The 12,682-nt window shown below is 51.4% G+C and overlaps 6 protein-coding genes across 6 annotated transcripts; 3 read left to right on the top strand and 3 right to left on the bottom strand.

The window, feature by feature from the left end:
• Positions 1 to 265: 265 nt before the first annotated feature.
• On the top strand, positions 266 to 2,258 carry N7447_009519 (cofactor FMO1 FAD enzyme; the record flags this gene model as incomplete). Its single annotated transcript, XM_057233781.1, has 4 exons — positions 266 to 317; positions 403 to 1,258; positions 1,335 to 2,001; positions 2,061 to 2,258. 4 exons carry the CDS (start codon positions 266 to 268, stop codon positions 2,256 to 2,258), a joined length of 1,773 nt encoding a protein of 590 aa, XP_057083323.1.
• An 870-nt stretch (positions 2,259 to 3,128) lies between these two features.
• Positions 3,129 to 4,731, bottom strand: N7447_009518 (FAD-dependent oxidoreductase; the record flags this gene model as incomplete). The annotated part of the gene is made up of 4 exons (XM_057233780.1): positions 3,129 to 3,548; positions 3,626 to 3,993; positions 4,064 to 4,335; positions 4,439 to 4,731. Coding segments are annotated over 4 exons (1,353 nt in total), but the record flags the coding sequence as incomplete, so codon positions are not given.
• Positions 4,732 to 5,289: 558 nt separating this feature from the next.
• N7447_009517 (uncharacterized protein) lies at positions 5,290 to 6,258 on the top strand (the record flags this gene model as incomplete). Its single annotated transcript, XM_057233779.1, has 1 exon — positions 5,290 to 6,258. One exon carries the CDS (start codon positions 5,290 to 5,292, stop codon positions 6,256 to 6,258), a length of 969 nt encoding a protein of 322 aa, XP_057083321.1.
• A 626-nt stretch (positions 6,259 to 6,884) lies between these two features.
• N7447_009516 (DUF3237 domain-containing protein) lies at positions 6,885 to 7,709 on the top strand (the record flags this gene model as incomplete). Its single annotated transcript, XM_057233778.1, has 4 exons — positions 6,885 to 6,965; positions 7,032 to 7,094; positions 7,233 to 7,488; positions 7,552 to 7,709. 4 exons carry the CDS (start codon positions 6,885 to 6,887, stop codon positions 7,707 to 7,709), a joined length of 558 nt encoding a protein of 185 aa, XP_057083320.1.
• Positions 7,710 to 8,266: 557 nt separating this feature from the next.
• N7447_009515 (uncharacterized protein) lies at positions 8,267 to 10,581 on the bottom strand (the record flags this gene model as incomplete). The annotated part of the gene is made up of 5 exons (XM_057233777.1): positions 8,267 to 9,572; positions 9,631 to 9,813; positions 9,934 to 10,151; positions 10,203 to 10,395; positions 10,463 to 10,581. 5 exons carry the CDS (start codon positions 10,579 to 10,581, stop codon positions 8,267 to 8,269), a joined length of 2,019 nt encoding a protein of 672 aa, XP_057083319.1.
• Positions 10,582 to 10,831: 250 nt separating this feature from the next.
• Positions 10,832 to 11,578, bottom strand: N7447_009514 (uncharacterized protein; the record flags this gene model as incomplete). Its single annotated transcript, XM_057233776.1, has 1 exon — positions 10,832 to 11,578. The coding sequence occupies one exon, from the start codon at positions 11,576 to 11,578 to the stop codon at positions 10,832 to 10,834; it is 747 nt and encodes a 248-aa protein (XP_057083318.1).
• Between the last annotated feature and the right edge of the window lie 1,104 nt (positions 11,579 to 12,682).

Genomic DNA, 12,682 nt, shown 5'->3' with positions numbered 1-12,682 from the left:
CCGGACATGCGGCCCGCTGCGGCCCGAATATACCGATTTGCACTTTAACAGCGGCATGTTCACGGTGAGGACGGCATGTTCAAGCATGCATTTATACTGTCTTATACATTGTATCAATATTGGGGGCTTCAGCCGCAGAGAAGGACTACCTTTCTGCTCCCTTGCAAATTAACACTCGCGCGCTACAAAACAAGTACACCTCACTCTGGACAGTGAGAGAGCTCCATCAGTCCTTACTTGACCATCATCAATAACACAGTCCATCATGGGGTCAATAGCCACAGCTGAAAAGGTCGACGTGGTGGTTGTCGGCGCCGGTATGTTCGCACGCGCTCCCTGCAAGGCTTCTTTTTACATCCCAGCTCACCGAATGTATACGTACTGACCCGGAGAGACCTGTAGGGTGGAATGGACTCATAGCCGCCAAGACATACCTGGACCTAAGCGCTTCAGCGAACTTGATCATTATTGACGAGCAGGCTACGATTGGAGGGGTGTGGAGCGCTGAGAAGATCTACCCATCTCTCTACGCACAGATCAATCACGGGTTGTTCGAATACTCGTTCTACCCGATGAAACGTGAAGGTATCACAGAAGATGGCTACATATCTGGGCAGACAATTCATCAATACTTGTGCGATTTTGCACAGGACTTTGACCTCGTTCGGAGAACACGCCTCCAGACGACGGTAACGAATGTTTCTCAGCTTGATGACAAAACATGGCACCTAGAGATCTCTGGAAAGCCTCCAGTCGAGTGTAAGAAACTGATATATGCCTCGGGTGCCACCTCGCACCCTGTTGTACCCAAGTGGCCGACGGACGAGACCTTTAGCTCTCCCGTGATCCATTCTGCCGACGTTGGATCACATCTCAATGCGCTGGATAAGATACAAACCGCGACTGTTTTGGGAGGAGCCAAGTCTGCCTACGACACCGTTTTCTTATTACTGAAGGCCGGAAAGAAGGTGAATTGGATCATCAGAGAGGACGGTTCCGGTCCATTGGCTATTATGCCGCCCACAATCTTCGGCCTGATCAACACAATGGATGTGACAACGATGGGCATCACTCGATTGATGGGAGCAAGCATTATGAGCACTGATGGGTATGGTCATCAGTTCTTCCAGAGAACCGCGTTGGGCCGATTCTTGGCCTGGATCTTCTGGATAGCCATCAATTGGGTAGCCGACGTTCACGCAGGGTATTCCAAGTCCGAGAATGCGACCAAGCTCAGGCCGAAACCATCCGGGAACGGGTGAGTCCTATTCTCTGTTTCATCATATCGATACATATAGTAACGGTCATGAACTATTGAGCTGACAGCATGACAGCATATTCTGGGCCCAAGCTGGCGTCGGTGCCGCCAGCGTCCCATCTTTTTGGAAAACGTTCCATGCTGGAGATGTCACCGTCCATCGCACTAATTTTGCCTCTTTCCGGGGCACTAGCATGGTTCACCTGAAGAACGGTACATCTTTTGAGACTGACTACATTATTTTGTGTACCGGATTCGACAAGTCATACCATGTCTTTAGTGAGCAAACGCAACAGAGGTGTGGCCTGGTTCCCACCACGGACCGAAGGGTTGAGTCACACTGGACCAAACTGGAAGCAGAAGCTGTTGAAAAAGTAGACGAGCTTCTCCCACAGTTGTGCAACCCTCCGGCGACTCTGTGGGAGAGTCACGCCCTCGCCAAGGAAGCCGGTGGACGAAGGCTCCTACATGGCCCAAGCCGACACTACCGGCGACTGATTGTCCCTAAGCTTGCGGCGTCAGGAGACAGGTCGATTTGCTTTCCCGGGTTTATTCACTCCATCTATACGCCGTTTGTTGCCGAAACACAAGCGCTTTGGAGCGTTGCTTTCCTGCTCGGGCTACTCGATCTCCCATCCCAAGAAGATATGGAGACAGAGGTGGCTGAATGGAATGTCTGGACGCGCAAGCGTTACATCTCCCAAGGAAAGAAAAACGCTTATGCTATTTATGACTTTCTGCCGGTAAGAGACTCTGGCTTTGCTTACACCTATCAGACGAGTAGCTGATTGACTTACTCTAGTATATCGGCCTGCTGCTCGGCGATCTCGGGATCAACGCGAATCGCAAAAAAGGCTGGTTTGCTGGCCTTTTTGAGGCTACTTACCCACGAGAATACAACGGTTTGATTGAGGAATTTCGTCAAGCTTTGGCTGCCAAAAGCGCACTCAAGATGAACACCACCGCTGCTGGGATTCCAAAGAAAGCCAGGTTCGACTGAGACAAGAATTGTAACGAATAGGTACTACTGTGAGTTGTCACAGAAATACGGGTACGTTCTCACGCCTAATTCATCGAAAGCATACTCGAAAAGGGCTTACGGGCAGAGTGTTGTGGTATATCGTCTAGTACGGAGGCCATTGACGTCGCTGCGAGGGCCACTGGAACGAACTAAGCTAAGCTGTTGAGAAATCGGCCTTGTTCAAACAGTGTAGTGGCCTGCTACCTTTAGCCTGATAACTTCAGGTATTGTTCTGAAATATAGCTCTACACTGTTTTTGGTGTTGCACTTAGGCGTTCTTAGAAAGAGCATGAAATACTGTTCCGCTTAGGGGCTATTCTGTCTTTAGTCTCTAATAATCCATTCATTCCGACGTCCTAGTAGGTGTATTCTTTCTGCATTAATATACCTTCTCTTTTATTAGGCCAAACTCAGTGTTTCTTGCATGATCTCTCGCAGAACTGTCTATTGAGTTCGACTTTGGGAAGCAACATTACTACCTCCCCCAAAGGTAGGTTTTTGCTAAGCATGCAGTACAAGTTTCTATAATTACTCTTCCAACGGTCATGAGCGAAGGTGCCAATCATTACATCCCAATATAGAATAAGGGGAAAGGTTTCTCTGTACTATATATAATGGCTGTGCAGTGAGACACCAAATCTTTAGCATAACGAGATCACCGGAACTATTTTTTACGCTTCCATAAGCTGCCTATCTACGAACACAAGAACACTCATTACCAACAATGAAATTTGGAGCGAAACATTATCTGAAGACGGTCAAACACAAACTGATGCAAAGTCTTTCTTGGCGGGTTACGTCACGGCGTTCGTGGTGTCAGGACTCTGTCATAAGCGCCAGAAGGAGGCTTTACAAGGCATTCTTCTGCAGCTGGTCGCCGTTCGTCTTATGTGTTTCGTGATGAACCCAAGCAACTTTCCCATCTGGGAGGTCTGCAGCGGGAAAGAAATCCATCTTTGGTGCACCGGCGATGAAGGTGCTGAGCAGACCTGGAAGGATCTTGTCGCCGAGCAAAGGAAGAAGCCAATCCGAGAGGGCCCTGTGCCACGGCGTAGCATATGTGTGTACTTTTGCCACCATGGCGCAGAGGTTTACAAGCTCCTTCATGCGTGGGTACTGCTGCTTCTGGTACGCCGAGAAGGCCGTGCTAAGAGAAGTGCCGCTAGGCCTTGGGCCGCGGCACGTCTGCAGAACGCCTTGGATATTGTTGATGACAGATGCTGCGCCCTCCATAGCTGCATTCCCGCCTAGGGCCAGATTTGGCTGGATCTATGCATCGAGAAAGGACCAGTCAGCCTCAGGGGAGGGTTTTTGTTGGACAAGGGATCTTAGTGGATATAGCTCACCTTGTGCACAGCGTCACCAACCAGGCAGATACGGTCGTGATGCCAGTGCTCCATCACACCCTCTTCGAGCGAGATTACGGATGCACGAGTGCGGCGTTCCCAAATGTCGGAAAACACTACGTTGTTGGTCACGGGTTTGTCGCTGATGAGCTGTGCTAACTCTTCGGCGTCCTTGGTAGTGTAGCTCTGGCGCACGGGCACAGTAAAGGGCTGCTCGAGAGTGAAAATAGCAAAAACATATGTAGCGTCTGGCTGAGACACGGTGATGAAGCAAATACCCTTTCCATGGGATATGACCAGGTTGCTTTGTCCGAGCTCAGGGAAAGCTGGTGCGTTGACGAGAAGCGTCTTATACCTGGTCTCAATGGCTGAACATGCCGGTCAGGCCATCAATTAGCACATGGTGTGAACAGCGGCAGCCTTGGAGCCAGCACGTACAGGTCTTTTCTTCGTCTTTGATGAGGCCAGGCGATTTCTTGCCCGCGTGATCCCACATGATGCTCCTGATCAAGCTGTGCACGCCGTCACAGCCAAGAACCATGTCACCTGTCTGGACCGTGCCGTCGGCGAGGTGCACTTCAACCCTGTCTGGGAACTCAATAACATCGGTGATTTCGGCTTCAGTCACGACGAATGACTTGTCTGGGAGCGCGTCGTATAGAATTTGCAAAAACTCCCGTCTCTCCATTGGATATGTACCAATTCCATGGCTTTGGAAATATCAGCTCCGAATCCATGAAGAAGCCAAGCCGTGGTTAGGCTAGCGAAGGAAGAAAGTGCCATGGCGTAAACAGTAACTTAGGGCTGACTCACTTTTCCTCAACAATGTGCAACAGTGAGCTGTCCTGCATCAAGCTGCCATCTGGTGCACGGTTGAAGATGCGGGTGTATGGCAAAGAGGCACGCTTGATGGCATCCAGGCAGCCAATCTGAGATAGGATTCGCATGCCATGCGGCCACATGGAGATGGCTCCGCCCGTTGGCGGTGCGACGTCTGCGTATTTCTCCAAGACGACATGGTCGATGCCCAACCTTTGGAGATAGTGCGTTGCAGTCAGACCAGCAATACCGGCACCGGCGACAATGATTCGCAATGGCCTGTCACCCTGCGTCATAGTCAATTTATACCTCTTGCGCTCGCACCGAGGATTGCAGGTGATGTCTCAACACGTCCATCATGGGACTAGCAGGGGTGTTTTTAACGTCTTTAAGAATGTGCCACCGGGACATGGCGCTCCGCTCGCACAAATGACCTGTGCCCAAGACCCTACGGATGGCTGGATGTCTGAAGACCTGGACGTATAGATAGAAGGATGGACGCAGCCGCGACGCGTGGGGCCTCCTGTCCGCCATTCTCAGCACGTGGTTGGAGAGCGGCGTTTCGGGACCGAAATGCCGCTTGGAATGCCTGAGGCCACAACTCCGGACACGATCCCTGAATTTGAACGGTTCGACTTTCGGAGTATCCACTGGACAAAGAAACGTTTTGATGTTTGCTTAGATCGCTTCCCTCTCTCTCTTCCTCTTCTTTTTTTTTTCCTTCTCTTCCCGCTCTGTCGCTGTCCATAGCTTCCCGAATCTATCTATTCTTCTGCTTCGTCCATCACTAGATGGAGAGATTTCATCGCATGTCCTTGAACCGCGCACCTCCCTATCGGACGAGAATGGCAAGCACGCTCTCTCTGGGCGCGCTGGCGTTAGGCAGCGCCGGCATAGTTACCGCATACATCTGTAAACAATATCTCGATCGTTCTTGCCCAAGGATCCCCATCAGCAAAGTATCGCGATTGAGTGCATGTCGACAACTTGTGGACAGGGCATGTGACAGCTCCTCGGACGCAGACGTGCCAAAACCATGGGGGGCGGATAAGTCGGGCCTGTTATCCTCGTGGTCGGAAGCCAGCTCTGGGGACAGGAAAAGTCGTTGGCTGCCATCCTACGTTGCAGTTCAGGTGGATGTGCCGGTGGCGCTACTGGCATCCTACATAACTGAGACCAGTAAAGGCGGATTGGCCACAAACAACGACGAATCGCGCACCGCAGATGGCATGGCGCGAAACTTGGTCGCCGCCTTCCTCGACGCACGGTCGCGCGGCCCTGATGGATGGCTCATAGACAGAAACGTGCCGTCAAGGTCTTACATACCCGGAAGTCACTTGTTTGGAGACTCGACTGGTCTCTCTGCCTTTATGTTTGACAGCTGGAGCTCGAGATCGACAAGCTCAATCCGGCCTTCTGTTTTGCCTGCGGACGCACCCGTCCCGAGCTCCTTTCTTCCCTCCAACGAAGCACTTCTTGCATCCCAAGACTCATCTCAGCCCGAGTCAGCTGGCACAGTCATCTATTGGAAGTTCCCCCACGGCCTGGTCAATACATTTAACAATGCGGCATCTTACGGCTGGCCATGGCGAGTGATGGACGGTGGTTGGCAGGAGTTCGTCGTTGAGAAGACCTCGGAGGAGACGGCGAGAGTCACGTATCTCTCGGTGGAGTGCTCTGACCTGCATCCTGGTGGCCAAACAGCAAGAGATTTCAAAAGAATGCCGTGGCTCGTCTACGAAGCTCACGTCTTATACGCTCAGAGTCTTCTTCTCGGGGCCGTTCGACAGCTGAGGAAGACAGGCTCAGTGTAAAAACATTAGATAGATAATTTTCAATATCGGATAGAAGGAACTCACAGCTCTCAAAATTACAATGTGCAAAATCTCAAGTTTCAAACGCTAGGACACTCTCCAGGAATGCCCTCCGATGGAACGATATATCAAACAAGACCATATAACTAGACAGAAACTGGTTTGGGGTTGATTTCCCAGCATCTACGCGGTTTTAACGGAAGATTTACCTAATATTAGAATAAGAGAAGCCTTTATCATGCAGTATCTTTCTCTACCACGCGATCGTATTTGGCTCCGGCAAGTTAGGGTGTACCTTCATGGGACAGATCGGCACCCGCACATAAAGCATGAATATGAGACGGATCAAGGCCTCCATAATCTCAAAATAGACGATCATCTCATCGCTCGTACGCGCTAGTGGAAATGAAAACATGGAATAGTGCGGGCCGCGCTCTCGGCCCGCACTTGCCGAGCTTGCGCCCCGAAGTTCGGAGACGACCCGCCGCATGCGCGTCATTTGGCTTTCTATGCGAATACGCCATGACATAAAACGGCTTCATCTGTAGCCATGAGAAGAGTCTTACCAGTCAGAATAGTCCACTCGCTGTTGCTTGTGTTATCGCCCCTCCGAACGAGCCGCAAAAATGACTTCTCAACCCGAAAACTCTAACACATCGGCGCCGCTCGAGGGCTTCGCTCGTCTTGAGCCCGCTATGACCATCAGCGTACGATAATTGCTGCACCAACCATAATCCCGTCGATTATATGGACTAACGAGCGGTCTTTTATAGTGCGAACTGGTCGGTCAATTCCCTTGTGGCGACATCCACACTGGTTCGACTCTCGCTTGCGTGGTATGGCACTTTTTCTTCCTGACGCTTCTTTGCCTGGCCCCTGACTTGGCCTCCTCGAGAAATCGCTACTTGCTTGATATTAAGACGAGTACCCATGATCTATCTTTTCTATGCTAATGGGTTGATTCAATTCCGCAGCCATTCTCCGGCGGTTACATCCGCTCTGTCGAGGGTTTCGAGCCTAAGGTTGACTTCACTATCAAAGCAGGACACGATTGGTTCCGTGTCGATGCCGACAAGAAGTTCGGGCGCCTTTCTATCTCCGCCGTCGCTGCTGATGCCGAAGGTCAGGCTCTGAGAGTCATTGCTGACGGCATTACTGACCTCAACGAGCACACTTTGCCGTTGCTTCTGGGAGACCCGAACGCTAAAACCAACCCTTTTGGCTTCGGAGGTACGTTGATGCTCTGTGCATCAGACCATTAAGCATTATTCTCTAATTCTCGCCTCTTTGCAGTTAATCATATGCGGTTTGAGACTGGGCACGAGCCCTATAAGCCTCTCGAAGGCATGATGTTTGCTTCCAGTCAGCGCTTCGTGAAAGACGAGAAGACCGGCGCCATGATTGCTGAGCTCCGACTCTCGCGGATTATTCCTGGTTCTGGGTACCAGTGATGAGAGACATTTGTTCAATGGCTTAGTGATTTAATAAAGATGACGAACCTGAATTTTCCTCGAAATATCCGAGACTGGTAGTCTGGGCATGTAACCGCGTGCTCTTCCCTGGGGCTTCGGAAATAGTGTACCTTTGGTGGGAGCTTTTGTGGTAAAGGGCTGAGCAGCGTATCTCCGTTTGATCCAAGATAAGAACACAAACAAAACTCAGGGGGGCAATACAAAGGAGGCTTGGTGGTTTCGTTTTTACGCCCAGACCAGACTGGTCCAGACGGTTTTGGATACAAGAGATGTCGACAGATTTTGATGCCTTACAAAAAGGGCAACCCGAGCGTCATTCTTCAACAAAGGGCTCGTACACTAAATACTAGCAGAATACGAAGCATGTTGCTTGTCTAAAAAAAATCTATTTAATTGGTAGAGTAGAAGGAAGGAAGGAGGCGGACTAAAACTAGAGTGTACACAGACGTTTGACCCCCCATATATGTATACACATAGCCACGAAACACACTGGAAGGAGCCCTGGAATTTCGCAACAGTGGCTTCTCATATCCTACCTAGCCACCGTTTACGCCGGCTTTCCTGGCCTCTTCCAAGAGGGCGGTGGAGATAGTCCCAGGTTGCAAAAGGTCGCTAACGGCACTTATTAAAACGCGCAGTACCCGAGCGTAGTAGCCGGCATGCGCCTCTCGCTCGCCCTGCTTCATCCGATCAAGGCAGTTCTGGATGGCTGTGGTGATTGGCCAGACGATAAACTGATCTAGCTGTCGAAAGGCGTCAAGCCTCTGTCCCCAAAGCTGCCGAGTAACTAGCAATGCATCAGCAACATCCTGTGCAGCCGCCATACACTTTGATGTCGAGTCTGCCATCAAGGCGGCCGGCAATTCGTCATCTCGACCCTTCTGTAGAGCCGTTTTGTGCAGGCACATTTCAACAGCGTCCATGTTCATACGAAACACCAGCGATAGAGGCTCCAGGGAGCTATCGCCGCCCAGGTGGCGGGCGAGCAGGCTCGTGCGGCAATATTTGATGGCCTTGTCGATTCGGTAGTGAGCCTCCCAGAACGCATATGTTTGGTCCTGCAGACTCGGTCGTGTATGGTCGAGATACTGCCTGTACAGAAATATCATGATAGCGTTACCAACAAAGGGCGATATTGGCGTGTCTGGAGAGACTTCGCTATTAAACACTTGCTGTAGCGTCGGCATGGGAGCCACATTCGAGTTTGCGTGATCGCTGGGACTAGGCAAGGGCAACAGGACCTGGACACTCCGAGTTAGCATCATCTGCGACAGCCCGCTATAAGCGAGTGACAGAGCTTGACTTGCCTGCTTGTCAAAGGCTGGGCTTGCATTAACGCGAAGGCTAGAGAAGCCGTCAATTATATAAAGTATCCAGAATGTCCGTCGCCTTTCTTCGGCCTCCCTCGAGTTGGAGGCCGGAGGACGAAACTGGGTTGGCAAATTCCAGTCCGTGGTCTGTTTTGATGGACCCTCTGGGTGCTCTAGGCTCATGATTTTGCTTAGGCCAATGGCGCGTCCGAGGGTCATCCAAGCGCGGGCCAGATTTGGTCGCTTTAGCTCGTAGAGGGTCAAAAGGGTGCAGGCCTGCAGGGTGTTAATGCTGGTAAGGGATTCGCCGCTCTCTTGCCTCTCGCAAATATCAAGTAGGCTTCGCGCTTCCTGATACGTTCTCTCTGCTTGTCCGTGCGTTTCTAGCGATGAGGAGGCGCCTAGCGTCATTATAGCGTACGACAGGGCCTGTACCTCAATCGACGGTGGTACTTGGGCTATTTCTCTCTCAAAACGGGCTCGATCAACTATAGGAAGACTTGGGTGGAAGACGTTGAAGAACCTGTCGTGCCTGGTGACCATTCCTTTTTAGCTCCGTGCCCTAGGCCATGTAATAGACATTTACGAACAGTGATTGTGTATATGGGTCTAACATGCTAGCCACGCTGTCGCTAGAAGGCGTGGGGGGCATATCTGAGCACATGAGATCGACGTCGTGATTCTCGGCCACTTCACCTAGGGCTTGTATCATGGCCTGGTCGGTGGACAGTGTGGCTGCGAATGTAGCAAAGTCGAAGTCGGAGAGATCAGAACTGTTTGGTCGCGCCCATTCAGGCAGGACTTAGCAAGGTGTCTTCCAAAAGAGGCAAAAGAAGAAAACAAAAACGATGAAAAAAAAAAAAAAAAAAAAAAGAAAACTACTGCACGCGTACCAATTGTTCGAGGTGTTTAAATCGGTGACGCTATCGCTTGACAGGCCTCGATCGCTATCTAAGTCTCGAATCCCTGCATGTGGTAGTGCCGCCTGGTCTGGAGAGCTTCTCTTAGATGGTGCATTTGTCGATGGCTCGCCGATGTTCGTTTCGTCCCAAAGCATAGGAAGCGACTGAGGGTTCTGCGAAAAAGGGTCTACCGCCAGTTGCGCCTCCGCCTGGTCTGTTAAATAAAATAGTGTCAGCCATGGCGTTCCCCCGGCCCTCACGGCTGGTTTATAGTCTGCACAGCAAGTGAACTGACTCAGGCGATTGTTTAACGTAACGAGAAACCTTGACAAGTCCGTCTTGGAGGGCGTGGGCCTCGCACGTGACGAGTATCGACAGCTGATGCCTACTTTCGTGCATCGTCCACACACTGGTCTCTGCTTGTCGCAACGGATCTTGCGATCACGACAGGCGCTGTGTGTCGAGTCAGCAGCAAGATCTTATTTGATCGGTGTGTCATTGCAGGAGATCAGTCACTTACTCGCAAGCCAGTCGTTTGGGTGTCGAGCTGCCTGAGGAAGGCACTTGCCCAGAGCCTTCGACGGTGCCAACCGCGTCGTCCCGCACCGCATTCGCATATAGGAAGATAGAGTCTGACATGCTCGGGGTTGCAATTCATAAGAAGCAATGGAAACGGAAGAAGAGACGTTGATCATTTAATTAAGGTGAGGCTTTGTCAAGATCTAATATGGTGGAAGCAGCCCCCAAAACAGAAATGGCCTCCAAAACCAACACGGGGCCCCCACCGGCAGAAATGGCCCCCAAAATCAACAGGCCCCCCACCGGCGGAAATGGCCCCCAAAACCATGACATGATTCTATCTCACGTACAGACAACCGCAACGTGTTGCCTACCAGGGCACAGGGCCATTCTTATCTGTAAATGTGGCAGTCGGCCCGGCTTTACCCACCGCTAGCTCTACAATCCGCTCGGCCCCTTCCCGAGCTGTTGTTCCTGCAGGATGGTTGTTGGTGAGGTCCGTCTGGACGAAGCCCGGAGCAACCAGGTTGACGAGCCCTCCCACGTCCTCGAGCATGCGAGAGTAAACGAGGGCCATCCGGTTGACGGCCGCCTTGCTGGACATGTAGGCCTGGAGGTCGGCGTGGAAGAACATGCCCTGGCGGTTGAGGCCTTCGGTTAAGGATCCAAGATGGCTGGAGACGAAGACGACACGTGGAGGTGTTGGGGCAGCCTTGCGCAGGAGGGGCAGCAGCGCCTCCGTCAGGCACGCGGTGCCTACGACGTTTGTCGTGTACGTTTTGGTGTAGACCTCGCGTGTTGATAACTTAGTCATGCCAGGCGCCCAAGCGTCGAGCAGCACGCCAGCGTTGTTGACGAGCACGTCCAGGCGACCGTATGTTTGGTCGATCCGTTCGACCGCGGAGGAAATAGACCCATCCGAGTCGAGATCCAGTGGAAGCGGCTCGGCGGAATACCCATTTGCCTGTAGATCGGACGCCATGTCAGCAGCGATGGTCGCATTGCGACAGCCCAGGAGCACCATGTAACCGTGATCCTTCGCTAGCTGAAGTGCGACTTCTCGCCCGATGCCTTTGTTGGCACCAGTGACGAGGGCAATGGTGCGGTCCAAGGTCATCTTCCTGTCTGATCTGGTTGTAGGGTGTGCCTAGGTGGTAGGCCGGTGCCGCTTGGCTGTTCTACACCTAATATATGCATATCTCTCTGTCCTTCATCTTCGCTGCTACCATGCTGGATGCTGGTCCAATGCAGACCGAGCTCATTCGGAGGCCCGGACTCCGCCTTGCCGGCTTATCATATTATCTGGCCAGAAGGACGAAACGGGCCACAGGTCCGTGTCCATCGCCCCACATGGTGCGCCTGCAAGTAATCCGAGCTTAGGACCCACCCATGGAAACTGGAAACCCGTGGGACCGCTCTCAGTGGTCTGATAGGAGAGGCTGAGAGGCTAAGCTCATTTGATCCAAAACGACGGCTCGGCCCACCCCGTGCCGCTAAGGCCCGAGGCTGCCCGCGTTCACCATCTTTTTTTCAAACCGACCCTCTTTCCTACTCGGGACTCACATTCGGTCCCGTATTCGGGGTTCGCTAAGCATCCCAGCCTACAAGGAAAATACGAATACCAATACCGATAGGTCCAATGCTAATGCTGAGTCTTATTCCGCTTGCCTTCATTGGCATCAATATTGATAGGTAGGGTGGGTGGTGGCTAAGTAGACTTCCGCACGACCCAGACCCGGACCCAGCTACTGGGGCCCCAGAAAACCCAGAAATAACCCATTTGGACCCAATTTTAGCATAACTTGTAGTATAAAAAGGCCCACGGGCCGTGGACACTTCCTAGTGCCCATGGACGGGCGATGTCGCAGTTTAGTGATATAGAGGAGCAAGAAGAGCAGCCGGAGTAAGAAGAGCAGCCGGAGTAAGAGGAAATAATTAGCGAGGTAATAGACCTTGATACTACCTCTATAAATACTAGTTAATAATAAGCCCGAACTACTATTACCAGAAACCTTTACACAGACACGACCACTATTAGGACGGAAACGTAAGGTTCGGGAAGATGATGCATTTGAGTACCATTAGTAATTGAATATCATTCAGATTTATTATGAATTAGGGCTTTAATATATTGTAAATACTCAAAATAACAGTTGAAATCTGCATAAGTTATATATTTAGAAGATTGAGGATGTTTGCACTGTTTGTAACCCGGATTAGG

Source organism: Penicillium robsamsonii (genome assembly GCF_028829455.1).
Source record: "Penicillium robsamsonii strain IBT 29466 chromosome Unknown utg000005l_segment0_segment0, whole genome shotgun sequence".
Lineage (NCBI taxonomy): Eukaryota > Fungi > Ascomycota > Eurotiomycetes > Eurotiales > Aspergillaceae > Penicillium > Penicillium robsamsonii.
Note: the sequence above shows the minus strand (reverse complement) of the source record. Positions and strands in the feature narration are given on the sequence as shown.